Genomic DNA, 26,572 nt, shown 5'->3' on the forward strand with positions numbered 1-26,572 from the left:
GCGGCGTTTCCACCCCGGCGGCTGTGGACCGCATCTCCTCCGAGAAGTCGGTCCGCGTCTCGCCATTGTCCCCTGCCTTTTGGGGACAGGACCCGGTGCGGTTGGGACCAGGCGCGGGCGCGGGGCAAAGGCCAGAGCTGGGTTGCAGCCGGCACGCGGGCCCTGCGACTGCCGTAGGTGCCGGGGCAGGAAAAGACCGCCAAACCGGGCCCTCCGCCCCGGGAATGTAGCCGACAGCCCCTGCATTTGTGTGTGTGGACTCCGGATATGCCTTGGCAATGATTCTGCTCTCAGTCCAGAGTTAAGGGCTGGGAAAGGGCGCCCCGGTGATCCAATTTCCTGTAGCCGAGCACTGTCACCATGGGGGGCGGGGGGAGGGCGGCCAGATGGGGAGCGGGACAGGGACCTTTCGCTCTCTGGATCCTTCTCTGAACTGGCCGGGCTCGGGGACGCTGTCAACTTGGTAAAGTCCTTTCGTGCCGCCGCCTGCCGCCGCCGCCACGCACCATGTGGATTTCATATAAAGCTGTGTGCATTCCAGAAGTGGAGGGAACAACGCCATCAGCGGCTGGAGCTTGTCCTGCCGGTGAAATGGCTGTGCTCGTCTTCTGGCCGGGGCAGATCTCGCCCGGGACAGCACCCACGTGGAGCTTGTCGGCTTTGCCCAAAAAGAATGAGTCCTCGAAGTCTCCACCGACAGAGGGTGTCCCCTTGTTGGTTGACTGCCCTGACCTCCTTGCACAGTCTGCTGTAGGCTGTAAAACCCTGTCTTAGGTTTTTAAATGCATAAGATGAAATCCACAGGATTGCCAAGGAGATCAATCCTGTTGAAAAATGAGTTAAAATATTTTTTAAAAATTGTATTAAGTAATATATGCGGTTTTTTTCTTCTTAACCGTATTAAATAGCAAGGTGTAGCAGTGGATCCAGTGTACGATCAGCTAATGCCGGAACTTTCAAGGTCATGGGGACTGTAAACAATATTCAGAGACACCTACTGTGACTATAATAGGAGAATATCTGTGACTTCTGTTAGTGGCAAGGTCATTAAGTGCTAATGCTACTGTGTTTTGTTGCCTACATTTATAATGGAAGGAAATGCTAAATACCAGTTGCGGGTTACTGAAAATTAAAATGAAATTTCTTTTTCTCTCTAGGTTGACAGACCCACTGAATTGTATTCATGAACCCCTATGTTAAATTAGGGCCCTCCGCCCTTCTTTACTTGTGGCATCAGACTAACCACATTACGTTCTAAAGACCTAGAAAATCGATTGCTAAAAAGTGATTCCTGTCAGTCCACACCTTCTGAGCCAATTTGGGTTTTTAATCTGCATTTCAGTGAGAAAGACTCCCAGAGCTCTCTTTGCATCTTATTTCTGTGCTTCAGGTTGGGTTCCCAGGAAGGACTCTGAGATGGAGATTAGCAGGTAGGTTATTTCATTAGGGTGAGCTTCGCAGATCCACAATTGTAGAAGGGAGGGCAGTGAAGAAAGATTGAGCGGAGTAGTGGAGCTGCAGTGCAGGCCAGCCAGGGCATCCAGCCAGTCCCCTGGGAGCTCTGGGGGTGGGATGGCCTTTCAGAGCTCTCTCAAGTCTCCTGAGAGGGATGGACCTCCATGTCCTTACAGTGATCAGTGATTCCATAAGGGCTGCCCTGGACCCAGATGTGACCCTCGGGTGAGGCAGTTTTTTCCACAGAGGCAGTTATCGAAGAGGAGGGCTGAGGACTGCATTCCCAGGAGCTGAATGAGGATCTGGTGCCACATCACAGCACCCACCACTATTTGTAGTTTTGTAGATGCTGTTTTGAGCTGATGGAAACCCTCACATGGCCCTGAGTGAAAGGGTGAATTGACAGGAAGTGTGAGCATGAACTAGATGGTCTGTACTGTTCTGGGCATTAGATTAAGAAAATGAAAGGAAACCCACTGAGAAGGAAAGTGATTATTGGATGAGTATATCTACATGTGTCAGGAACTTGCTAGTTTTACATTATTTAATCCTCAAAACAGCATGCCCCCTTTTTTTCAGATGAAGAAGTAATAACAATAATTAGTAATTACCCAAGGCCATCGCATCAGTTAAAAATACCCAAACTAGGGCTTCCCTGGTGGCGCAGTGGTTGAGAGTCCTCCTGCCGATGCAGGGGACACGGGTTCGTGCCCCGGTCCGGGAGGATCCCACATGCCACGGAGCGGCTGGGCCCGTGAGCCATGGCCGCTGAGCCTGCGTGTCCGGAGCCTGTGCTCCGCAAAGGGAGAGGCCACAACAGTGAGAGGCCCACGTACCACAAAAAAAACCCCCCCAAAACCCAAAAAAAACCCAAACTAGGATTTCAGCCCAAATCTGTGTCTGACTCATAATGCTTTCAAGCATCAGACCTAAAACATGTCATGGACCCAAGGGCGTGCTGTGAGTTAGAGTAGTGAGGAAAGATTTTACAGAGGAGGTTACATTTAAGACTTGAAAGACAGGTCCATTTTCAGTAGGTGGAGGGGGAAATGGAGAGGCCATTCATGGTGGGAGGTACTGCAGGGGTAAATGCATGAGGATGGGAACAAGCTTGGCATATGCTGGGAAAGTGAGGAATATGACCCCACTGGAGCAGAGTGTTTTTGTGGGCATAGGAGGGTTCAGTCTGGGATAGGCAGTAGGGTCAGGGGATAAATGTATCAGTTAGCTCTTGCTGTGTAACAAACAGCCACAAAAACGTCAGTGGCATATAACTATAAGCACTTGTTGCTCATGTATCTGGAATCTGCAGGTGGTGGGCTGATTTAAGGTGGCTTCAGCAGGAGCAACTGGGATGATCTGGTTCTGCTCTGGGAGGTGGTGGGGGAGGGAGGTGTCTCAACCTCCACAGCTGTTTTGCCTAATATGGTCATTAGCCATGTATAGCTATTTTAAATTAATTAAAATGAAATAATACTAAAATTTCAGCTTTTGAGTCACACTAGCCACATTTCAAATGTTCAACACTCTCACTAGTGGCTAGTGGCCACTAGATCGGACAATGCTGCTGTTGAATGTATCCATCACCACTAAAAATTCTATTGGATGGTGCTGCTTCAGGGGGCCAGCTTAAGCATGTCCTCTTTCATGGAGATGTCAGAAGCATAAAAGAGTAAGTGGAAATGCATAGTGCTTTTCCAAGCCTTCCCTTGGGTCATGCCTCCTAACATCTCAGGGACTAAAGCAAGTCTCATGGCTGAGCCCAGAGTCAATGGGTGAGGAAGGTCATCACCCTCCCCGCCCCCCGCCGTGGTGGTAACAGGCATGGATACAGGGAGAGCTGAAGATGTGGAGCCAAACGATGCAATACATTACCTGGAGGGTCATGAAAGACGGCTCCTGGAAGGTTAGTGGTTGCTGGGTTATACTCTCTGTAGCTGGTCACAAGGCATGCCCGTCTTTAGTAAGATAAGTCTGGCAGTGGTTTGCAAGACAGCATGAACAAATGGACAAGAAGAGTTTGGGAGCAGGAAAACCAGTCCCATAAGTTACTGATTTATCAGATATGCAGGAATTAGAGCGTACAGGAATGGGGCAAGGAGAGGAGCCGGTGAACCTGAGTTGATCTAAGATGCATCGGCAAGATTTCTGACCAGTCACACGTGGAACGCGGAGGAGAAGGCAGGGAGGGAGAGGTTCTTGGTCTTGAGGCGTGAGTGAATGACGAGATGGTTGGCAGAGCTGACTTGAGTGAAAAGGCATTAGTCCAGGTTTGACTTGGTGGTGTTAGAGACCAAGAAGGGGACCAGAACGTGGAGATGCCCTGGAGCTTGTAGACCTTCAAAAGAGCAGTTAGGTTGGAAGGTGAATGGAAGCCTTGACACTGGTTTACGAGGGGAAGTAGGAAAGCAGGGAACAAGCTGAGAGCTGGGTTTGGAGCCCTTGGAAAGGGTACATTAGTGATGACCCAACTCATCAGTTCTAACAGTGCGGTCTGGGGACTCCTGGGCGCCCTGGAGACTTTTTCAAGAAATTCACAAGGTCAAAACTCTTTTCCTGGTAATAAGAAAGCGTTGTTTGCTTTTTCTACTCCCGTGCTCTCATGTGTATATAGTGGAGCTCACTAGAGGCTACAGGATATGTGATATCTACATGTGTTGTGATATTTATCACAACAGATTGAATGTAGAAGGCAGGAGAATCCAGCTGTCTTCCATTAAGCCAGACATCAAATTGATTTGCCAAATGTACAACAACGACACTTCTCTCCCTAGGTACTTTTGGGTTTTATTTTCTTTAAAATTATGTTAACATGGAATGAGTTCATTATTACTTAAGTATTATAAATATTTAAATTTTTCTCAATTTTAATTTCTGGTATGATAAGTATTGATCAATATAACCTATATAAACATGAGATTCCGGGAGTTCTTTAATAATTTTTAAGAATATAAAGGGGTCCTGAGACCAAAATGTTCAAGAGCTGCTGATTTGATGGTATCTAGACATCGTATGCCTCTGCCTTAATTTGAGAGCTGTTCCAAGGCAGAGGGTATTGCTGGGGAATATTCCATGGTGGAGCGAGGGGCCATCTTGGTTTCCTAACTTTATCCTGTGGGCCATTGCGTGATAAGATCTGATTCTCCACGTGGAGTAATCTCTTTATTTTTAAATCAGCACAATCCCAGTGATGAAACCAGTCATTCTTTGGACCCCATCCTGAGTAACGAGAGGGGAGTGGGCCAGTGTTTAAATCTAGTACATGATTTGATTACATATGATGTTATTCATGTCTTGACTCATAAGCATGGAGAAATGAATTAGTTATTGTTCAATAAGTTCAGTTTGGGAAATAAAATTCTTTATGGCTATGAAAAAGTAATAAAAGGATATCCTTGGAAGCAAAAAGATTGTATACTGCTCTCCTGATGCATCTCCTCATCTCCCTTCCTCATGACTGTCTGTCTGTCTCTCTGTCTCACACACACACACACCACATACATCTTCCACAAACTGATTTTCATTATACCACTTACATATAGGAATCTTTCCTTAAGTAAGGTAAATTTAACTCTTAAGATCTTCTAACGTTCTTCCTATTTTTACCCTACCTTCTCTGCCAATACAGGCCACTGACTTTCTTCAAAACTTGCTTCAGGGACTTCCCTGGTGGTCCAGTGGTTAAGGCTCCACATTTCCATTGCAGGGGGTATGGGTTCAATCCCTGATGGGGAAGGCGCGGCAAAAAAAAAAAAAAAAAGAAAGAAAATTTTGCTTTATTCCACCAACCTTACCAAGGAATTCTTTTTTAAAAAATTATTTATTTATTAAGGCCGCACTGCGCGGCATGTGGGATCTTATTTCCCTGACCAGGGATCGAACCTGCACCCCCTGCATTGGAAGGCGAAGTCTTAACCACTAGACCGCCAGGGAAGTCCCTCGTGCTAGATTTTTTTTTTTTTTTTTTTTGCGGTACGCGGGCCTCTCGCTGCTGTGGCCTCTCCCGTTGCGGAGCACAGGCTCCGGATGCACAGGCTCAGTGGCCATGGCTCACGGGCCCAGCCGCTCCGCGGCATGTGGGATCTTCCCGGACCGGGGCACGAACCCGTGTCCCCTGCATCGGCAGGTGGACTCTCAACCACTGCGCCGCCAGGGAAGCCCTGTAACTTACTCTTGATCATGCAGACAAGCAAGTCTCTTAGAGTTCATCCTGTTCCATTGAAGCAACACTTGTGCCTATAGAACCTACTGACCCTGTGGTAGTTGCATTTGACATCAAGGCTAGTTTCATCTGCCATTTCCTGAAGCAACATATCCACTTGGTTTTGTGGTATATTGTTAGGGTTGTGGAGTGACTCATCGTGTCTTCCCTTTGTTGCGTTTGAACCTTCAGCATTTCCAGTTGGTGTTTACACGTGTCCATGGGGACAAACATCTTTTCATGGAGGTTCATACCCCTCCATGTAGCATCTGCAGAGCCAACCAACGGCCGTGAACTTTGTCACCTTGCCCTTAGTCTGAACTCCTGCTGCCACAGCAGGAGCCCCAGCGCTCACACTCCAGAAATTAATTGCTTGTTTCCTCTGGTGGATTGCATTTTCAATGTGTATTCTTGCCTCTTCTTGACTGCTCTTCTAAATGGCCTTTTTAATCTTGGCCTTTCCAGCCTTTTCTTCTCTCTCATATTTCTTGGCATTGTTATTAAGTTCTCTGACAGCAAACTACAAGTTAAATAGGTGTTTCTCCATATTCGACATGGTCCCGTGACTTGTTTGGGGAGGCGCAGGTTTGATGGGAGGGTACATGCAGCCCCGTCCTAGTCTTGAGCTGCAGACCGGCCTGGCTCCCTGAGATTGTGTCGTATTCCTCTTGACATCACTCGTGGACCTGCCACACTTACTGGCACATAGGAAGTTTATCGTTAAGTCCGGGGCCACCACCCATGGTTATGCAGGTGGTTTGCAGCACAAGGCTCTGACTGAGGGGCCAAACCGGCTAAAGTCCAGCCCTCAGGCCACTCACCAAGCCCTGAACCTCAGCATGGGCCTGGGGCCATTCAGAGGAAGGGGTACTTGCTTCTAATTTGCCCAAAGGCGCCCTGTGGTCTAACAGTGGCCCTGGCTGAGTCGCAGAATACTTGATAGAGTATTAATTTCTAATGGGGGCTAAAGTGAAATTGATGAATCAGGTTGATTAACCAACTTATAACTGAGGTCCAGTCACTTCATATCTCACCCTCTTATTATTCCAGACCTCTCTTATTATAAAACAAAGAGGTTTGATAAGATTATCTCTAAGGTTCGTTTTATCGTGGATCTTTGGTATTCTCTGATCAAGTGACCACGTGTTGAATATATACCTTTACTATGTACAGGACACTGGTTATTATTTCTCATATAATGCAGTGCAATGTTGAGGTACATCATCTAGTCATTCAACAAATATTTAATTTGTTGCCTAACATGCCAGGACCAGTGCTAGGCTTTGGAGATAGAGATTGAAACCAGAGCAGTGTTGTTTCTGCTCTTTACAGTCTAGTGAGGAAGACAGACATTAAACTAGTAATGACACTGTGATAAGTGCTATGAGGAAGAAGATCATATATTGTGGTGAAACTGAGCTAGACCTTCTCCACCTGGAACTAAAGCATGGGTAGGGGGTTAGCCATGTGAAAAGGGGAAGGGGCAGAATGGTGCCTCGTTTCTGAGTGTGAGACCAGGAGCTTGTAGAGAGGAGGAGCTTGGCATGTCTTCAGGACAGAATGAAAGCCAGTGTGAGTGAGGGCAGTGGTGCAAGAACTGGGGGAGCTAAGTCAGACCCGGACACTGCAGCTCAGAGCCCTCCAGGTGTTTCCCTTTGCACTTAATGACATCCAGCTTCTCACCACGTGTGGTGATGGTACAGTCACGCTGGCTCTCCACCGTCATCCCTTATTATCCTGGCTGTCCTCACGTGCTGGGCTCCAGCCTCACCAGCCACTTTCTATTCCTCGGCCACAGCCAGCTTGTCCCACCCAGGTGTAGACACTCCTCTCCCCTCTGCACCGTCCCGTCACGCAGGTCTGCTCACATGCAGACGCCCGTGCGTGTTGTTTTGTTGCATTCTGTCTTGATTTCATCCCAACATGTATAGCCACCTAAAACTAGTTTATTTGTTTACTTGTGTGTTGCTCATCTTTCCCGTTACAGTCTGAACCCTTTGAGGGCAGCGTCTGACCTGCCTTATTCACCGCTGTCTCCCAGGTACACACCAGGAGTAGGGTCCGGGGCACATAGTGGGTGCTCTGTTATGATCTGTTGAGTGAATGAAGGTATGAATGAACGCTAGGTATTCCTTACTTCATTCTATGAAGCAGTGGGATGCCATTAGAGATTCAAGCTAGATGAGTGACATGATTTTTTTTTAATTTTTATTTTATACTGTAGTATAGTTGATTTACAATGTTGCGTTAGTTTCAGGTGTACGGCAAAGTGATTCAGTTATATATATACATGTATCTATTCTTTTTCAAATTCTTTTCCCATTTTAGGTTATTACAGAATATTGAGTAGAGTTCCCTGAGCTATAGGATAGGTCCTTGTCGGTTATCTGTTCTAAATACAGTAGTGTGTATATGTCAATCCCAAACTCCTGATTTATCCGCCCCCCCCACATGATTTATTTGTAAAAGATTTCCATTTCCTCAACAAATAAATGGCATGGGAGAAAAAGGAGGGAGAACTGCATAGATTAAAAGAGGCTTAAGAGACAAGCTAACCAAATGTAAGGTAAGGACTTTGTTGGATCCTGATGGAAACATGGAAACAAACTGGCCGTAAAACACATCTTGGAGACAAACTGCTTTTCTAGGAGAGATACATATGGAAATATGGACAGGTGAAATAATTTGATGCCTGGGATTTCATTTAAAATACTTCAAAAAAGAAAAAATAAATATGCACATGTGTGGAAGGAATAGATAAAGCAAGAACTAGAGTGTGTGGATAATTTTGGTGATTGTTCTGTGTGTGTTTGAAAATTCTCCCTTAAAAGTAGTATAATTAGGGCTTCCCTGGTGGTGCAGTGGTTGAGAGTCCGCCTGCCGATGCAGGGGACATGGGTTCGTGCCCCGTTCCGGGAAGATCCCACATGCCGCGGAGCGGCTGGGCCCGTGAGCCACGGCCGCTGAGCCTGCGCGTCTGGAGCCTGTGCTCCGCAACGGGAGAGGCCACAACAGTGAGAGGCCCGAGTACCGCAAAAAAAAAAAAAGTAGTCTAATTATAAAAGTTTTTAAAAAATGATGCTGCCTGTGGGTAAAGGACTTTTAGGGGAGGTGTGGAGGAGGAAGAGTGAATTCTACAGCTAAAGACCTGTTGCCAGGGTCCAGGGGAGGGTGGCGGTGGTGTGTGGACACGGGTTGTGGGTTCTAGAGCTATTTGCAGGTGAGTGTAATGAGGCTTGCTCATGTGTTATCTCATCTGAGACACGCAGCAGCCCTGTGAGGTCGCTCAGGCAGGTGATAGGATGAGCCCCCTATTATAGAGAAGAACACTGACACATGCAGCTAAGGGCCTTGTCAAAATACACTCAGCTCGGGTCGAGGTAGACCTTGAACTCAGATCTTCCCACCCCTAGTTCTGCGGTCTTTATACTATGCCACCTTGGATACCGACTTCTTCCCCTCCTTCATTCATTTATTCATTTGACAGTCTCTCATCAGCACTGTAATGTACAGACTTTGGGGCCAGGTGTGTGAGGCTACACTCCCCATTGCATTGCTTGTGAAAAGGGTTGGCTCTTATCACTTAAGGAGCAGGTTTCTTAAGTGCTTTGTCCTCAGGTAAATTTTTTTCTTAAATATTTTTTTTTTTTTTGGCCGTGCTGCATGTGGGATCTTAATTCCTCAACCAGGGATCGCACCTGTGCCCCCTGCAGTGGAAGTGCGGAGTCTTAACCACTGGACAACCAGGGAAGTCCCTTTAATTTTTAATTAGAAATGTTTTCACACACACACACAAAAGGGGAGAAATGAGTATCATGAACACCCATAGACACATTACATAAAGGTAACTGTTGTTAGCATTTTCCCTATTTGTTTAATTTCTCTTTACTCATGTATCCAAAGTAACAATAAATTACAGTCATCATGACATTTCATCACCAAATATTTTACTATGCATTCCTAAGACAGTAACAGCATTTCCCTACCTAACCAGCATACTATTATCAAACTAAACAAAATCAGTAATAATTTCCTGTTACCAGTTTATGCCGAGTACATATCAAATCTCTCCAATATCCCCAAAGCTGTCCTTGGTAGCTAGACTCATTCAGACTGGGGCCCAAAGGATGACAAGCATTACATTTGGCTCTTTAGTCTCTTTTACTTTTTTATTTTATTTATTTATTTGGTTGCACTGGGCCTCCTTAATTGCGGCTCGTCGGCTCCTTAGTTGTAGCACGTGGGCTCCTTAGTTGCAGCACGCCAACTCTTAGTTGCGCCATGCATGTGGGATCTAGTTTCCCGACCAGGGATGGAACCCAGGCCCCCTGCATTGGGAGCACGGAGTCTTATCCACTGCACCACCAGGGAAGTCGCTAGTCTCTTTTAATTTTGACCAATACGCTCCCCCTTTTTATTTCTCACTTTATTTAAGAGTCACAGCTTAATGTCCTGTAGAAGGTCCCACCTTCTGCATTTGACTGTTTCTTTGTAATGTAGTCTAGCCTGTTATTCCATCTCTGTATTTTCTGAAAACTGGTAATTTTGAAAATATTCAGGTTAAACATTGTTTTCTTTAGAAAACACGTAGAATTTTATTTTTAAATTAATTTGGGGAATAGTAAGACAATGCAAATGGTTAACAAAACTTGTAAAAACAGTGTTAAGGGAAGTTTCCTTCCTACCCTGGCCTCCAGGCCCATCGTTCTCTCCCCAGAGACAATCACTATTCATGAATTTTTTATCTCTTTGCAGAGAGAGCCTCAAATGTACAAACATATGTATGTACACATTCCCCCTTGTTTTCTACACCTCCTTGATTTTCTAAATAACAGTGTTATGAGATATAATTTACCTACCCTAAAATTCACCGCTTTAAAGTGTACAGTTCAGTGTTTTTTGTATACCCAGGGACTTGTGCAACCATCACCACTGTCTAACTCCAGAATATTTTGCTCACCCCCAAACAAACCCAGTATCCTTCAGCAGTCATTCATTCCCCATCTCCCTCACCTCCCCGCTGCCCCGGTCCCTGGGAACCACTAATCTACTGTCTGTCTCTATGGACTTGTCTGCTCTGGACGTTTCACGTAAATAGAATCATACAACATATGACCTTTTGTGACTGGCTTCTTCCACTGAGCATAACATTTTCAAGCCTCCTCCACTTTGCAGTACTTAGCAGTGCCTAGTTCCTCTATGACTGAATAATATTCCATGGTTTTATTTTTCCTTCCATAAGTTCATGGATATTCAGGTTGTTTCTCCTTTCTGGCTATTATGAATAATGCTGCTATGAATGTCCGTGTCCCAGTTTTCGTGTGGACATCAGCTTTCAGGTCTCTTGGGTATATACCTAGGAGTGGAATTGCTAGGTCATATGGTAACTCTATGTTTAACGTTTTGAGGAACTAATAATATCAGGAGGCAAGTGATGTCTGGTTGTTGCTCTGCTAGCTGCTCGTGTTAAGGTGATGACAGCTAGATCATGTCTGTCGTGTTACATTTTTCCCCTTGTAAGCAGAGAGCAAGCTATGGGGTGATACTTTGTTTGGCCTTATGCAGCTGTCCCTTTGCCCACCAACCTTTCACTTAATGTCTGTAGCAACCATTGACGATCTTTGCCTGAATCAATTATTAAATTAACGGTTGCCAATTTGTGTCTTATTTTGTCTTGTTGTTTACTTGTTGGTTTCTAGCATTCTTTCTACATTTATTAGCTGGCATACTCCTGTAAAGAAGCGCTTTCCCTCATCAACTGGGGCTTTTGGGTTACACTGACATGTTTTGTTCTGGAAAGGCAGATAAGTACTTAATTCTTTCCCTATAATTTCTGATGTTCCAATTAAGGGACTGGTGTTGAAATTAAGGGATTGGTATAATCCAAATTCAGGGAGTCCTGGTGCCCTAGTCAGCACAGGTGAACTTCTGATATCTCTATCCAAGGTGTTAAGGAGGGGCACGCTTCTCCCCAGAGACTGAGCGTTTGGACAAGGCCCTTCTCTTGCCTTTCCTGATCACCTCCTGTTCTGGAATGCTGAAGGACACTTCTACCTCTTCTTTTTTTTTTTTGGCGGTACGCGGGCCTCTCACTGTTTTGGCCTCTCCCGTTGCGGAGCACAGGCTCCGGACGCGCAGGCTCAGTGGCCATGGCTCACGGGCCCAGCCACTCCGCGGCATGTGGGATCTTCCCGGACCGGGGCACGAACCCGTGTCCCCTGCATTGGCAGGCGAACTCTCAACCACTGCGCCACCAGGGAAGCCCACTCCCAACCATTTTTAAATGTTGGCAGATAATCTCAGGTAGAAATTTCCTGCAGAAGAGATGGGTAATTTATCCTGAGTCTCTCATTAGACATTAACTGGATTAAGTTTAAAACACTGACTCATCTTTTAACTATTACTACCAGGTTGCCCCTTGTTTTTATCTGCTAATCCTTTTGCTTCTATTTCTAATTCAAGCCAGAGTCATTTCTCTGGTTCTGTGGAGTTAATAGAAAATATTTGCAATTTAGACTCAAGAGTTTCGTTCTCACACTTCTGGTGTATGATCTTAGGCAAGTCCTATAAACGGAAATTCATTTTTTTCTCAAATGAAGAATGAAGATGATATTAATGCATGCTTTACTAGGTTCACTACAATAACTGGAGTAAAAATGCTTTGTAAACTGTCAAGTACCACTCAAGGGGGCAGGCCCCAGGTCCCCTCTGGGCTCTAGGCTGGAATCAGTTAACCTCCACCTTGATCGTGTCATTACTTCAGGCTATTTCAGGGACTTCTTTCTCAAGTTTTTCTTTTCTTAGGCCCTTTTCGTTTTCTAGGTTTTTCTAGCTGCCCAGTCTCTATCTGTGGAGCCATCCCATGAAGCTTTGCAACTTCCAGGACTTTTGCTCCCCATTTCTCTAAACTAGGTGGCTGAGTATAACAGAAAGAGCACCGGTAATGGACTTGACCAGATGTGGGTTCAAATCTTGGTACCATCACTTGCTGGCTGTGTGACATGAAGCTAAATTAAGTCTCTTGTCATTTCCTTGTCTGTTTCATATGCGTGAGAAGAGGGGTGGTTGTATTAAATTAAAAAAAATGCAAACAGCTTTAGTAAAGGGCCTCAAACCTAGCAGTAAGTGTTTGCCTCCCTTTCCTTCCTTGGCCTAAATTATTTTACCTTAGGTTCCTGCTTCTTCCCACCCATGGAGTTTGCTTTTGCAACTGCAAGCAATTTCATTGTCTTCCCAGTACTGCTCTTTGCATTTCTAAAAGGAGCCCATTTGTTTCTTATTTGTGCCTACCTCAAGTATTCTTAACCACATCTGTTTTAAAGAAGGTTTTCCCCTCAGGGTTGCAGGGGAAAAGCATCCTGCCCTGGGGCCTGCTACCAGGCTCATTGAAGTCAAAAAAGATGGCTGTTGTTTCACTTCCTCAGCATTTGCTTGAACGTAAGGAATCTAACACATAATTTTAATGTATGGAGTATCTGCATTTAGACTTTCTCCAGGGCTTCATTTGCCTGTGAGTTCACTTTAAAGATGCACAGGAGATTGGAAGTGCTTTTTTTTTAAATGGGGGCCACTTCCTCATCGTGAGTTAGTGCTCTGTTGCCTCTTACTGTCAGCTGAGTGGAAACAATTGTAAGTAAGTGGCTCCAACTGTTAGCCCTGTGAGGCTTGCATTTTCACCCAGGGGCATTTTGTGATGTAATTGATGGTGCAGCTGGCTGAAGAGCCTGTTTGGTGTGTTCCTTGGGGTGAGTGAATAGGTGTGTTCTGTACAGGGCTGTTAAGTTGCGCTAGTAACACGCTGAGCTGAACATTAACTTTGCTGAAGGAACTTCTTTTTCCCAGTGTGAACTGTCAGCAAGATTCAGGGCGGTATTTACGTTGGTCAGTGTGCTGGAGGTAGCTGTCTTTCAATAAAGAAGCAATGTATTATTACGCTACCAAAAACCTCAGCGAGGCAATTTTTGGTTAGAGTTACCTTAAGACAATAATATAACATCATCATCATCATCATCATTACTTTAGCCCTCAATAATACAGACAGACTTTCTCAGGAATGCATTCAATTCATAGGAGTTTTGGGACTTCCCTGGCGGTGCGGTGGTTAGGACTCCGGGCTTCCATTGCAGGGGGCGTGGGTTCGCTCTCTGGTTGGGAAACTAAGACCCTGCAAGCCGTGCAGTGTGGCCAAAAAAAAAAAAAAAAAAAAAAAATTCACAAGAGTTTTGCCATGTTATAGTTACCAAGTCCAAGCTCATACTGCTTGCTGAATGACAGACCAATAAATCGAGAGAGGTGTTAGGACAAGGAATAGTGACTTTATTTGGAAAGCCAGCCGACTGAGAAGATGGGGGACTAGTGTCCCAAAGAACCATCTTCCCTGAGTTAGGGTTCGGGCTTCTTTTATACCAAAAGGCAAGGGGGTGTGGTTGGTTGGTGCCCACTTCTTGGTGCCAGAATCCTTTGTTCTTGCAGCTGTCCATGTAGGTCTGGTGACAATGTTCCTATAAACGTCCAACAGGACAAATGTTATTCTCTGTTCTGCAACTTTTTAATCTCTATATGAATGGAGAAGTGTTATGCCTTTAAAGTTCAAAGACTTGAGAATGGGCTGTCCTGTATATTTCAGGCTACAGGCAACATTCTTTTGTTTTGTTTTTTTTTTAATAATAGATCTTTATTGGAGTATAATTGCTTCAAGGTTAAAATGAAAGAAACAGATCCAATACAGAGTTAGATTTGTTCTTCCCTATTACATAATTCACAGCAAGGAATGTGCTGGTGCCACTGGGACTCAGGGCTCCTAAGTCAGGACTCCAAGGTGCTAATTGCAAACTGTTAAAAGATAAACTGGGGCATATTAAAATTCTTAAGCGTTTATTTGAGCAAAAATCGATTTGAATCGGGCAGCATCCAATCTAGCAGATAGAAAGGAGCTCCGAGGAGCTATGCAAAATGAAAGACTTTTATAGGCAGGAGGGAGTGGGTACAGGGAAGTTATCTGGCCAAAAAAAGCAGGTCCTAGTATTGCAAAGTTACTTTTCTTTAGGGGAGGGCAGGGGTCTACCCAGCAGATGACCTCACTAGTGCTGATCAGGTGGTTTCTGATTGACTGGTTTAAGATTTCCATATGGAAACTATAATCAAGTCTCAGTTTGGTGATGTGGGGCTTAGCATAAGCGACTCCATTTTGGGCCTGTAAATGGCCCAAAGATAGAAAGAGGTGCAGATGTAAAGGAGCTGGTGCTAAACCCTGCTTGGGGAGGGCAGGAGGGCTTCACAGGGAGAAATGGGACTTTGCCACGGACAGGAGCTGAGTGAGGGTCTTTGAGGCCGAGGGGACCATAAATGCAAAAGCACGCAGTGTTAAGTAGGTGAAACACCATGGTGAGTTTGGAGAAGTGCAAGCAATTAAAAAGAAAAATTCCAGCGCATCTATTTCTATTCTAGACTTTTCCTTACCAACATTCATATCAAAACTAAAACCTGGTCCTATAATCCACGTAATTTTTCAGCTGGCACAAAGTGATGAACAGAAAATAATACTGGTGACTGCTGTATAATACTTATGTTTAATAATTGTTTCTTTCTGGACTCCGGGCCCTGCACCTGGTGCCTCAAGCATCTGCAACTTTTGGTTCCTGTTAATTACTAAACCTGCTTTCACCAGCACCTTCTACTCATTAACACAATCTAGCTTGCCCAGTGCAACTAACATTCCTGAAAATCTCTGGTAGAGGAGAGGCAGGGGTTGTGAGGGAAGGGGTGGACCTGGGGCAGTCTGGGGAAGGAGGAATTCAGACAATGAACGTGGGCCCTCCTCCTCGCAGAGAGCATTCATGTGGGCTTAGCTATAAAAGTTAACTGCCTTTCTTTAGAAACTTTAAACTTTAGATTAATCACTTCATTATCTATTTTTTAAAGTTCATTTTGAAAATTTTAAACATATGCACAAATAGAATATTATGATGCAGTCTCATGAATCACTCAGCTTCAACATGTATCCGTTTATGGTGCGTCTAGTTTCACCTATATCCCCACCTATTCTTAATATTCTCCCCTCTTACCTAAACTGAATTGTTTTTAAACAAATCCCAAACATTTTATTTCATTGTAAATATTTCAGAATGTATCTCTAAAAAAGTGACTTTTTAAAAACAAAACGGGGACTTCCCTGGTGGTGCAGTGGTTAAGAATATGCCTACCAATGCAGGGGATATGGGTTCGAGCCCTGGTCCGGGAAGATCCCACATGCCACGGAGCAACGAAGCCCCTGTGCCACAACTACTGAGCCCACGTGCCACAACTACTGAAGCCCGCATGCCTAGAGCCCGGTGCTCCGCAACAAGAGAAGCCACCGCAATGAGAAGCCCGCGTACCGCAGCGAAGAGGAGCCCCCGCTTGCGGCAGCTGGAGAAAGCCCGCGCGCAGCAACAAAGACCCAACGCAGCCAAAAATAAAAACATAAACAAAAAGAAACCTTGCAAAATCATGATCACACCTAAAAAGTTAACAATATTTCCTTAATGTCATCCAATATCACATAGGTTCATAAAATATTTTATTTGACTTTTCAGTTGACTGGTTTAAATCGGGATCCAGGCGAAGCCCACACCTCACGTCTAGTCGATAGGTACCTCACGACTTCTGAAATCTACAGGTTCCCCTCACCTTTTTTCCATGCATTTATTAAAGAAACTGGGTATTTGTCCTTCAGGATGTCCCATATTCTGGATGTTGCTGGTCACATCCCTATGCTATCCTCTGAGTGTGCTTCTGTCCCCTGTATTTCCTGTAAAGTGGTAGTTACATCTAGAGACTTGCTCAGACTTGAGTTATCGGTTCACATTTACGCAAAGTGTTTTAGTAAATCGTGTCGCACTCCAGCGGAAGAACCACGGACACATAATGCTGTGGCCCTTCTCGAAGCTCACTGGGCAGTATTTCTCAAACAGCCTTGGGGGCTTCCCTGGTGGCGCAGTGGTTGAGAGTCCGCCTGCCGATGCAGGGCACGCGGGTTCGTGCCCCGGTCCGGCAAGATCCCACATGCCGCGGAGCGGCTGGGCCCGTGAGCCATGGCCGCTGAGCCTGCGCGTCCGGAGCCTGTGCTCCGCAACGGGAGAGGCAACAACAGTGAGAGGCCCGCGTACCGCAAAGAAACAAAAAAACAAAAACACAGCCTTGGTGGGAGGCTGTATCCCTATGGACCTCCCCTGTGCACTTCCTGGAGGGAGTTGGGAAGGGAGGGAGCTCAGTGTGCCAGGCAGGGGATAAGCTCTGTAGCTATGGCACAGACCAAGACGGACCTGGTCCTGGACCGCAAGGGATGTACTGTGGCGGTGGGGAGAGCGGCCAGAGCTGGCAGACGAGTCAGTGAGATCCCTACAATCTGTGGTCTGTGCCCGGAAGGACACAGATAGGAGGCGGAGACATAAATGGGGGCCAGGCGTGAGGGAAGGGAGGAGGAGGGGCCAGCCAGGGGAGCCTACCCTGGATGGATGGAGGAGGCTCCCTTAGGTGTTACTTCAGCTGAGCCCTGGAAGAGGCGAGAAAGAGCCCGTTATATGGGTGCAGGAGGTGGGGAAGAGGGATGCTGGTGGTCGCAGGGATGGAGAAAGTGCCGTATACTTTGGAGGCCGGACACACAGGACATGGGATGAGAAGGAGCAAGGAATCAAGGCCGCCTGCCAGGTTTCCTGGCTTAAGCAACTGGGTGAACAGCTGTTATGGCGACAGCCCTGGGCAGCTGGACAGGAGGCTGCGTGACTCTCTCTGTGGTGCCCAGTCTAGTCCCTTTCGAGATGGTGTTACCGACTTGGGTCCTTTGATTCTTTTTTTTTTTTTTTTTTTTGCGGTACGCGGGCCTCTCACTGCTGTAGCCTCTCCCATTGCGGAGCACAGGCTCCGGACGCACAGGCTCAGTGGCCATGGCTCACGGGCCCAGCCGCTCCGCGGCATGTGGGATCTTCCCGGACCGGGGCACGAACCCGTGTCCCCTGCATCGGCAGGCGGACTCTCAACCACTGCGCCACCAGGGAAGCCCAGTCCTTGGATTCTTTAATCAGTAGAAATTGATAAGAAACCAGACAAAAAACTCAGGCAAGGCTTTACTGGGACTTGTGCTGCAACTTGAGGGGTAAAAACAAGAAACAGGCGCCCTTGCTTGTTCTCCTAGGGGGGGGCGCGGTGAGCTGGTCCCTTAAATGGGGTGAAGGTGGGAGCGGATTGGTGGGTCGGGCCTGAGGGGTGGCTTAGGTGGCCTACCCACCCCCTTGGTGGTGCTGTGTGCAGGGGGCATGTGCAATACCCTGCTTTTGCTCCAGGGACCTCAGAAGTGGCGATTGGTTTGTGGCCTTTTTGTATCGTATTGTTAATAATTTGTCCCAACTGCGCATGCGCACAGTTATTTTTAGTCCCCTGTAGTTCCTTTGTATTCTGTTGCTGGAGGAGACGTCTGTCCAGGTCCAAGTGCAAGCGCCCCGGTAGAGGGTCCCAGGTCCCAGCCTTTCTCAGTGGTACCCAGGTCTGTCCTCCTGGCCTCCTTCCCTTTGTGCGCCTGCCCTTTTATTGAATTGCTCGACTTGAACAAGACGGAGAAAAGGATCCAGGCCAGTAGGAGTATCATGAGCTGGACAGATTTGTGAAATAAGCCTGGCACCCAAATGTAAAGGAATATCGTTCCTCAAGTTGGCCATTAATTGTTACATTTGGAGAAAAACAAAAACAAGACTGAAAACGTTTACGAAGAAGTTTAGGAATCAAATGAAACTTCCGGGTGTTCTGTATATGACATCTTTCTTCATTATCACAGACAAGTGAGTTGAATGTGCCATAAAACTGCCTGAAAAATAATTTTCCTACTAATACTAATGAGGGTTATCTGGTCTTTGTCCAAAGCATTTGCAGGCAGGGCGTCATGCTTCTTGTCTAAAAACTCAATTCCTAAAGCATTCCTTGTGAAAATAGAAATTCCTGTGCTCAGTTTCTCAATAATGTAAGGCACCGGGAACATTTTCAGAATTGTTGGCCTGATTTAAATTTCACTGGAAAACAGCTTTTTAAAACCAAGTTGTCTGTATGTGGCTTCCATGTGATCACTTCCCACTGGCAACTGGTAACTGCCAACTTCTGGTGGCTTGAGAAAGTGAGCCGTTTCCCACGCTCCCACACGGCAACCCAATCAGGATGTTTGTGCTGGGAGATGTTTGGATGGTGTGGAGGCGAAGAGGGCAGGAGAGCAGCTGGACGAGGCTCCTTCCCTGACTCCCTTCTCTGCGGCCTGTCCGTGCATTCTAGAAAATCAGTGCTGGTGCCAGGTGATGATGGAAAATACGTCACCTGAACAGTTAACAGACCGTGACGCTTGGTGAAAAGGAAGGATCTTGCTAGGTCCACACTTAACTCTCAAACCTGTTCTTTTCCCTTCTCGGGGCCCACATTGGCTCCATCACATCGAAGCTTTTTACCTGGTTCTTGGCATGTTGCAGAGTTTGGTCTTAAGTTCCTTTCCTTCTTGTCGGCCGCTGCCCCCTTCTCTAGGGATGAGGTCTGAAGTGACTGAAGGATAAGGCCGTGGGAAGGATAAGTAAGTGACCTGGAAAACCCACAGGCCTTCTCATGGACTCCTGAACAATGGTAACTCCCTTTGCTGCTGTGTTCTTCCAATCTGTAACCTCTTGAAGCTCAAACTAGGGCCATAGGCAAAGTCGCTCCCATTGGATTAGGCATTTTTTTGTTTTTAATTCATAGACTCCAGAAGTAAAAAGATCACTGGCGTGGTGTTCTCCGTCACCAGTGAACTGTGCACTAACAAGGATGTGGGAAGGGCTCAAAGCCTCATTCTAAACATGGCTTTGCAGGAGGCCCAAGCACGCCCACTGCCAGGGGGCTGTAGTCCCTTCCCCATTTTCCCAGGGAATGTGGGTTTTAGCTGGATAAGAACAGTGAAATCTTTTCATAGACTATAAACTGGTTTCAAGAAGTGATAACTGGTAACTGGTTTCAAGAAGGCTGTACATGTGATCAAGAGGGCCGACTTTGAAGTCGGGCTCCTTGGGTTCAAATCCCGGTGAGGCCTCTTATTGGTAACTTTGGACAAATTGATTAACTTACCTCATTTTCCACTTCAGAAAAATGTGGATAATAGTAATAGCTAGTTTTACGGGGTTCTTCTGAGGATTAGATGTTAATAAGAGGTCTGGGACATGGTAAACATTCAATAAATGTTAGCTATTGATCTAATTCATTAATCTGTTCAAAATAACGCCACCATCGTGACCCATCACGTTTACTTCTTGACACTTGTTTGCTTATTGTCTTATCATCTGTTTGTGTAAGTCCATCTCCATGTCTTTCTGGATTGTGGGTACCTTGAAGGCAGAGCCTGGGTTCTACTTATTTGTGGACCCACAGTGCTTAGCACAGCCCTGGTTTGTAATGATTACTCTGTTGAGTAAATGAACACAGTCTTTGATGATGACTTATGTTTGAATGGTCCTTCGTGTGCCACAAACCACACACTTGGGAAGCCTGAGATGCGAAGTTTAAGACCCTTGCCCAAGGTCTGGTGACGATGCCAGAGTCAGGTCCTGTGATTCTTGCCCCTGTTCCTTCTACCAGGCCGTCCTCCCCAGGAAAAGAATGCTGAGTTTTACAGTCCTGGATCATGTCTTTCTCCAATTTTTTTTGTATTTGACACACTGTCATGTTTGATACACTATGACAGCATTCTGTGAACGGGAGCTCAGTCTCCCTGAAGAAGATGTCGTTTCTGCACATCTTTTTTTTCTTTTCCTTTCCTTTCTTTCTTTTTTCAAGGAAGAAAGAGCTGAGATAATTTTATCTTTACGTACTCTACAAGTGCAACTATTGTGTACATTTGAGATTAATGGCAGTTAACGGAACTGCACTGTTTTCCTCTTGAATCTCACATAAGTGAAATCATATACTGTGTCTGGATTCTTTTGCTTGGCTTAATATTGGTGAGATTCACTCGTGTTGTTTTGTGTATTTTAAAAAACTACTGTATAGCATTCCGTTGTATGAAATGGCCAGAATTTATTTACCTGTTCTCTTGTTGATGGGTATTTGGGTTGCTCCCAATTTTTGATTGTCAGTTTCTGCACTCCTTTTAATGATGTTTGGTTTTGTACAGATTACCACAAATGGCATTATTGCCATGAGTGAGCCCCCAGCCGAAGAATCCCATCCTGGGCTGTTCCCACCGACCTTCGGAGCAGTCGCCCCTTTCCTGGCGGACTTGGACACGACAGATGGCCTTGGGAAGGTTTACTATCGGGAAGACTTATCTCCCTCTGTCACTCAGTTGGCAGCGGAGTGTGTCCAGAGAGGGTTCCCGGAAGTCTCTTTCAAGCCCAGGAGCGTGGTGGTTGTCACTTGGGAATCCGTGGCTCCCTACCAAGGGCCCAGCAAGGACCCTGCCCAGGAAGGCAAGGTAAGCACCCACCCAGGCTCAAGGGCAAATAGTCTAATATGTTGGCTTTGTACACTTTGGTCTTCTGGTTTGTGCTACTCTGATGTACCCCACGCCCATGCGATTGATAAAGGCTGGACAGACATCCAAAGCAAAATCTAGTAAGCTGTTTGTTGCAGGTCTGAAGCTTCCAAAACCTTATCTGCAGGGCTACTTAAATCTATGCTGTAATGACGATTAGATGTAAAGAAAGCCAATTCCTGAGAAGATTGCCACATGGCAAGAACAGGGCTGATAAATTACAGCCCTAGCTGCTCTTACATTGGGTGGTGGATAGTGGGAGGTGGCTTCTAGATAAATAGAGAATTTATTAATATGAAGTGATAGGTTAAACTAATAAAGCAGTCTCAAGAGATGTGAAGAAATAAAGACCAGACCCAGACTCTAGTTGGGGGGACAAAACCCATTTGTACCATGTGGGTGGTTCAGGAAACAAGTTTCATCATAACCAGGGATGGGAGTCTCTGTGGATGCAGTGGTTGGGAAAGGTGTTAGGGTGTGTAGAGCTTGGACTTGCCCTTGGAGGAAGGGGGGAATATTTGAAGAAGCCATCTCTAGATCTGAGGCGACTCTTTAGGACATGCTTTGATTTCTCCTTGGAAAAATAAATTTGCTCCGCCATTGTTTAATTTTTATAGCATTACAGGGTAGAGAGCAACTTGAAAGGTCCAAAAGCACTCCCTTTAAGTGGGGGATATTCCCAGCTGGTGGTTCCCAAAGTGTGTACCACAGAACACTGGTCCCACAGACATTCCTTGAGGAAGAGGACTCCTCAGACCAAATAAGTTTGGGAAGCGCTAAAACTATATCTCCCTCATGGTGACTCACTCTGGAAAGTCCTATAGTACAGAAACCTGCTTAATTTTGTTTAATTTAGCCATCCCCAAACCTTTTGGCCATACCCTTTTCCCTCCCAAATAAGACACATTGCATCCCATAGAGCACACTTTGGAGAAGTCTGTCTGACACGTTTTGCTTTGCCACCTGTATCTGCCTGAGTGCTGTACTGGAAAACTGTTTAAAACCTTCAATTTCTCGAGTGTGCATCCTTTTCACTTGAGCGATACCTGCCCAGCCCCTTGTACAGAGCTCTTGCCTGCTTCACGGGCCAAATCTCCCCTCACTCTTACTTCTCTGCACCCTCTTGCAGCAGCTGTATCAGATTATTTGCAATTCCCTGCTGAGGCTTTTTGCTTGTTTGTTTTACCCACAGTCTCTTGCACTAGCTGTGCTCTCTGCTTGCGATGGCCTCTCCCTGACCCTCACTGCACGTGTCTAGCTCCTGCTTGTTCTTTCCGCCTCCTCTGCCCCCACTCCTCCCAGCATCGGGCACTTCGCCTGCACACAACTCCATTACAGAATCTATCCTCCAGTTTGGCAATGTTTTGTTCACCTGTCACTTTTCCCACCTAGACTATAAATTCTCAAGTGCGGCGATCGCGTACTTTTATTCGTCTTCACAGTGCTCGGGACAATGCCTGGTGTGTAGGAGAGGTACTAACTTTAGGAATATGTTCTCTGTGCCTGGCCCTTCCTATGCTAGCTCACGTAGTCCTCCTAACATTTCTGTGCCGTAGGTGGCTTTATCTCCATCTTACAGATTCACAGCTCAAGGTTCAGAGAGGTTAGGTAACCTGCCCAAGGTCACACAGTCAGTGAGGAGTAGAGCAGGATTTGGATCCAGATTTGTTTTCTCTCAAAGCTCATTTTCTTTCTTACTGCACGGTGCTTGGGCTCAATCAGCTAAATAATGAATGTGGTTGAATATGTTTAATGGCTGTGGAAACAAATTCTGTGCGTAAGAATTTGCTAAGTTGCATGAGATTTAGGCCACTACCTGGAGGTGTCATCTATAGTTTTGCATTAACCTTAGGGTCACGGTTATGCAGAAAGTATTCACTGATTAATTAGAAAATTTCTTGTTGACATAGCTTTAGAGATATTTAAGTGGAATTATCCTGGAATACTTGGTCCTACAAAAGTATTTCTTTAGAATAAGGTGTAAATACTGCCATCTCTGTATTTTTTAGATACGATCTGGTGAAGAGCACATTTTAAGATCTGTAGATATTTTCCTGAGTAACTGAATTTTAACTCATCTTCACAGAGAAACACATTCCAGGCTGTTCTGGCCTCCTCTGATTCCAGCACCTACGCCATTTTCCTTTATCCTGAAGATGGTCTGCAGTTCTATACGACATTCTCAAAGAAGGATGAGAACCAAGTTCCCGCAGTGGTTGCTTTCAGCCAAGGTTTAGTAGGATTCATATGGAAGAGTGACGGAGCTTATAATGTATTTGCTAATGACAGAGAATCACTTGGAAACTTGGCCAAGTATGCTTTTTTTTTGTTCTTCAGTAGATTCTCCCCTTAATAAGACTATCATTAGTCTATAAGTCTGTAAGACTATTTAAAACAGTCTATAACTATTTAAAACAGTCTATGAGACTGTTTTATTAAGAATAATGTAATGGGCAATATAGAACATTACCTGAAAATGTTCCCATGGATTTAAATTTTGTATATAATTTTTATATTATGGAGTACTTTGTTTTTCTGATGAACTCAAGGGAATATACTCTTAGAATGAACAGGTATCCAAGTTTTTAGATATCATTCTCATTTGAGACAGCTTTACCATCTCTTCTATACGTATAAAGTTAGAAATACAAGTTATTCAAAACTATGTCCTGCTATGGCCCCAAGGCTGAGAAAACCCCTCCCAATTTCATATTGCCAGTTGAGTCTAAAACTCCTCTACACTTTAATGGTGTGCTGGTAAATGCTTAGCAACTGGCTTTAGGTGGGTTGGGGAAGCCCTCATTTATAGCATTTGCCTATTTCCGTGGTGTAAATACTCCTACCCATGGCCCGTTTACAGCTGCTCACATCATGTCGCTCAACCTGGGGTTGAGAAAAGGTGAACCATTATATAGTATTCTCACCATAGAGGTGCAGTAGATTCAAATAACTTGAAGAACGTAGCTAATATGAGTCTCAAGTATTTATTCCCTCTGCTTTTATTTCTTTTAATTTTTATTGTAGTTGATTTACAATGGTGTGTTAGTTTCTGCTGCACAGCAGAGTGAATCAATTATACATATATATATATCTCCACTCTTTTTTAGATTCTATTCCCGTATAGGTCATTACAGAGTATTGAGTAGAGTTCCCTGTGCTATATAGTAGGTTCTTATTAGTTATCTCTTTTATATATAGTAGTGTGTATATGTCAATCCCAATCTCCCAATTTATCCCTGCCCTTCCCCCTTGGTAACCATACGTTTGTTTTCTACCTCTGTGACTCTATTTCTGTTTTGCAAATAGGTTTATTTATTACTATTTTTTTTTTTAGATTCCACATATAAGCGGTATCATATGATATTTGTCTTTCTCTGACTTACTTACTTCACTCAGTATGACAATCTCTAGGTCCGTCCATGTCACTGCAAATGGCATTATTTCGTTCTTTTTTATGACTGAGTAATATTCCATTGTATATAGGTACCACGTCTTCTTTGTCCATTCATCTGTTGATGGACATTTAGGTTGCTTCCATGTCCTGGCTATTGTAAATAGTGCTGCAGTGAACACTGGGGTATATGTATCTTTTTGATTGCCTCTCATTTTAATATAGATTATTTAATTGTAAGTTTATATACTTTAATTTTTTACCAGCTGGTTCAAGCAAGCTCCTGCGTAGCACTGCCTTTATTTGAGTCCCAAGCAGACAGATCGATTAGACGTCCAATTTCTGCAGGACTTTCTTGATTCCTCATTCCCTGTCTAACCCCAATCTTTTGCTCAGTATTCTCTACCAAGTAGTGTGTGTCCCTTCTTTCCATTGTACGAGCTGGTCATTTTACATAATTTCTTATAGGAACACTTCCAATCACACACAGAAGAACAGTAAAAATGGTGGTGCAAGAAGTAGAGATTAGGGTTATTCTATTGTATTTTATAACTATAAAATGCCTTTAGATTCTCAATATCATTTGTATTTCACTACACACTTTGAACATAAAAAGGTAGACTGAGACCTGTCCAAGGTTCCACAGCTAACAGTGTTGGGATTTCTAATAAACCAACTCTGTACCATTTTCACTCATAACTCTTCTGACACCAAATTTGTGGGGTTTTTCCCCCAACCAATTCTCCAACTCTTCAGACACCAGCTAGGTGTCCTGTAATTCGATTCAGTTCTGCTTGGAGTCAGCACATACCTCACAGGTTAAGGGCTCAGTCCCACAAAACTGCCCCCACTTCAGACATCCCTTGCAAGTCCTGGGTTGCCACCTGCACTTCTGATCAACCAGCTATAAATCGGGGATCTCCATGAACCCCTGCTCAAGTTCGATAATTTGCTAGAATGGCTCACAGAACTCAGGAAAGCACTTTCCTTACTATGACCAGTGTGTTATAAAGGATGCACTCAGGAACAGGCAAATAGAAGAGATGCATAGGGCAAGGTATGGGAGGAAGAGTGGGTGAGGGGCTTCCGTGTCCCCTCTGGGCTCACCACCCTCCTAGCCCCTTGATGTGTTCACCAGCCCCAAAGTTCTGTCAATCTCATCACTTAGGGATTTTTATTACATAGGCATGATTGATTAAACCATTGGCCGTTGGTGATTAACCTATTCTCCAACCCCACTCCTCACCCCCCTCCCTGGAAGTCAGGGCGTGGGGAAGAAAATTCCAGCCCTGTAATCAAGCCTTATTCTTTTTTTTTTTTTTTTTTTTGCGGTACGCGGGCCTCTCACTGTTGTGGCCTCTCCCCTTGCGGAGCACAGGCTCCAGACGCGCAGGCTCAGCGGCCATGGCTCATGGGCGCAGCCGCTCTGCGGCATGTGGGGTATTCCCGGACCGGGGCACGAATCCGTGTCCCCTGCATTGGCAGGTGGACTCTCAACCACTGCGCCACCAGGGAAGCCCCAAGCCTTATTCTTCCTAGTGACCAGCCCCCATCCTGAAGCTACCCAGGGTCCCCAGCCACCAGCCATCTCATTAGCATACAAAAAGACACTCTTATCACTCCAGAGATAACAGGGATTTTAGGGATTGTATGCCAGAACCAGAGACAAGGACCAAATACATATTTCTTATCATATCACACTATGCCCTGGAAAGAGAATAACTGAGAAAATGGATGACTCCGGTCAACAGGTTGCTTATATGGTAAAGCACATGACCAGTGATTCCTATAAATTGCATTTTAAGGCCTGAAAATGTCCCTGAAGCGTGCCTCTCGAGTGGCCAAGACTGAGCCTTTGCTAGGGTTGGGCCCATTGGATACAGCCTCACCGTATCCCCCTGGATGGTCTCAGCTCAGTGATGACCAGACAGGACTGCATCTGCTCTCTCATCCTCTACCGAGGCTGTGGGCAGAAGCAGGCGTTGGGTTTCAGATTGACACGGATCCCCAGGGC

General features: G+C 45.4%; 1 protein-coding gene and 1 pseudogene across 2 annotated transcripts in view; one reads left to right on the forward strand and one right to left on the reverse strand.

Annotated features, from left to right (window-relative positions):
• NID1 (nidogen 1) overlaps window positions 1–26,572 on the forward strand; it is a 93,162-nt gene that overhangs the window by 722 nt on the left and 65,868 nt on the right. For both annotated transcript variants that reach the window (XM_067711025.1, XM_067711026.1), the window contains exons 2-3: window positions 20,808–21,107; window positions 23,254–23,480. In XM_067711025.1, the coding sequence (XP_067567126.1) occupies window positions 20,808–21,107; window positions 23,254–23,480 (527 nt within the window). The remainder of the gene's footprint in view (window positions 1–20,807; window positions 21,108–23,253; window positions 23,481–26,572) is intronic.
• LOC137209384 (charged multivesicular body protein 1B2-like) lies at window positions 5,654–6,212 on the reverse strand (annotated as a pseudogene).

This window comes from Pseudorca crassidens, chromosome 16, assembly GCF_039906515.1.
Source record: "Pseudorca crassidens isolate mPseCra1 chromosome 16, mPseCra1.hap1, whole genome shotgun sequence".
Taxonomy (NCBI): Eukaryota; Metazoa; Chordata; class Mammalia; order Artiodactyla; family Delphinidae; genus Pseudorca; species Pseudorca crassidens.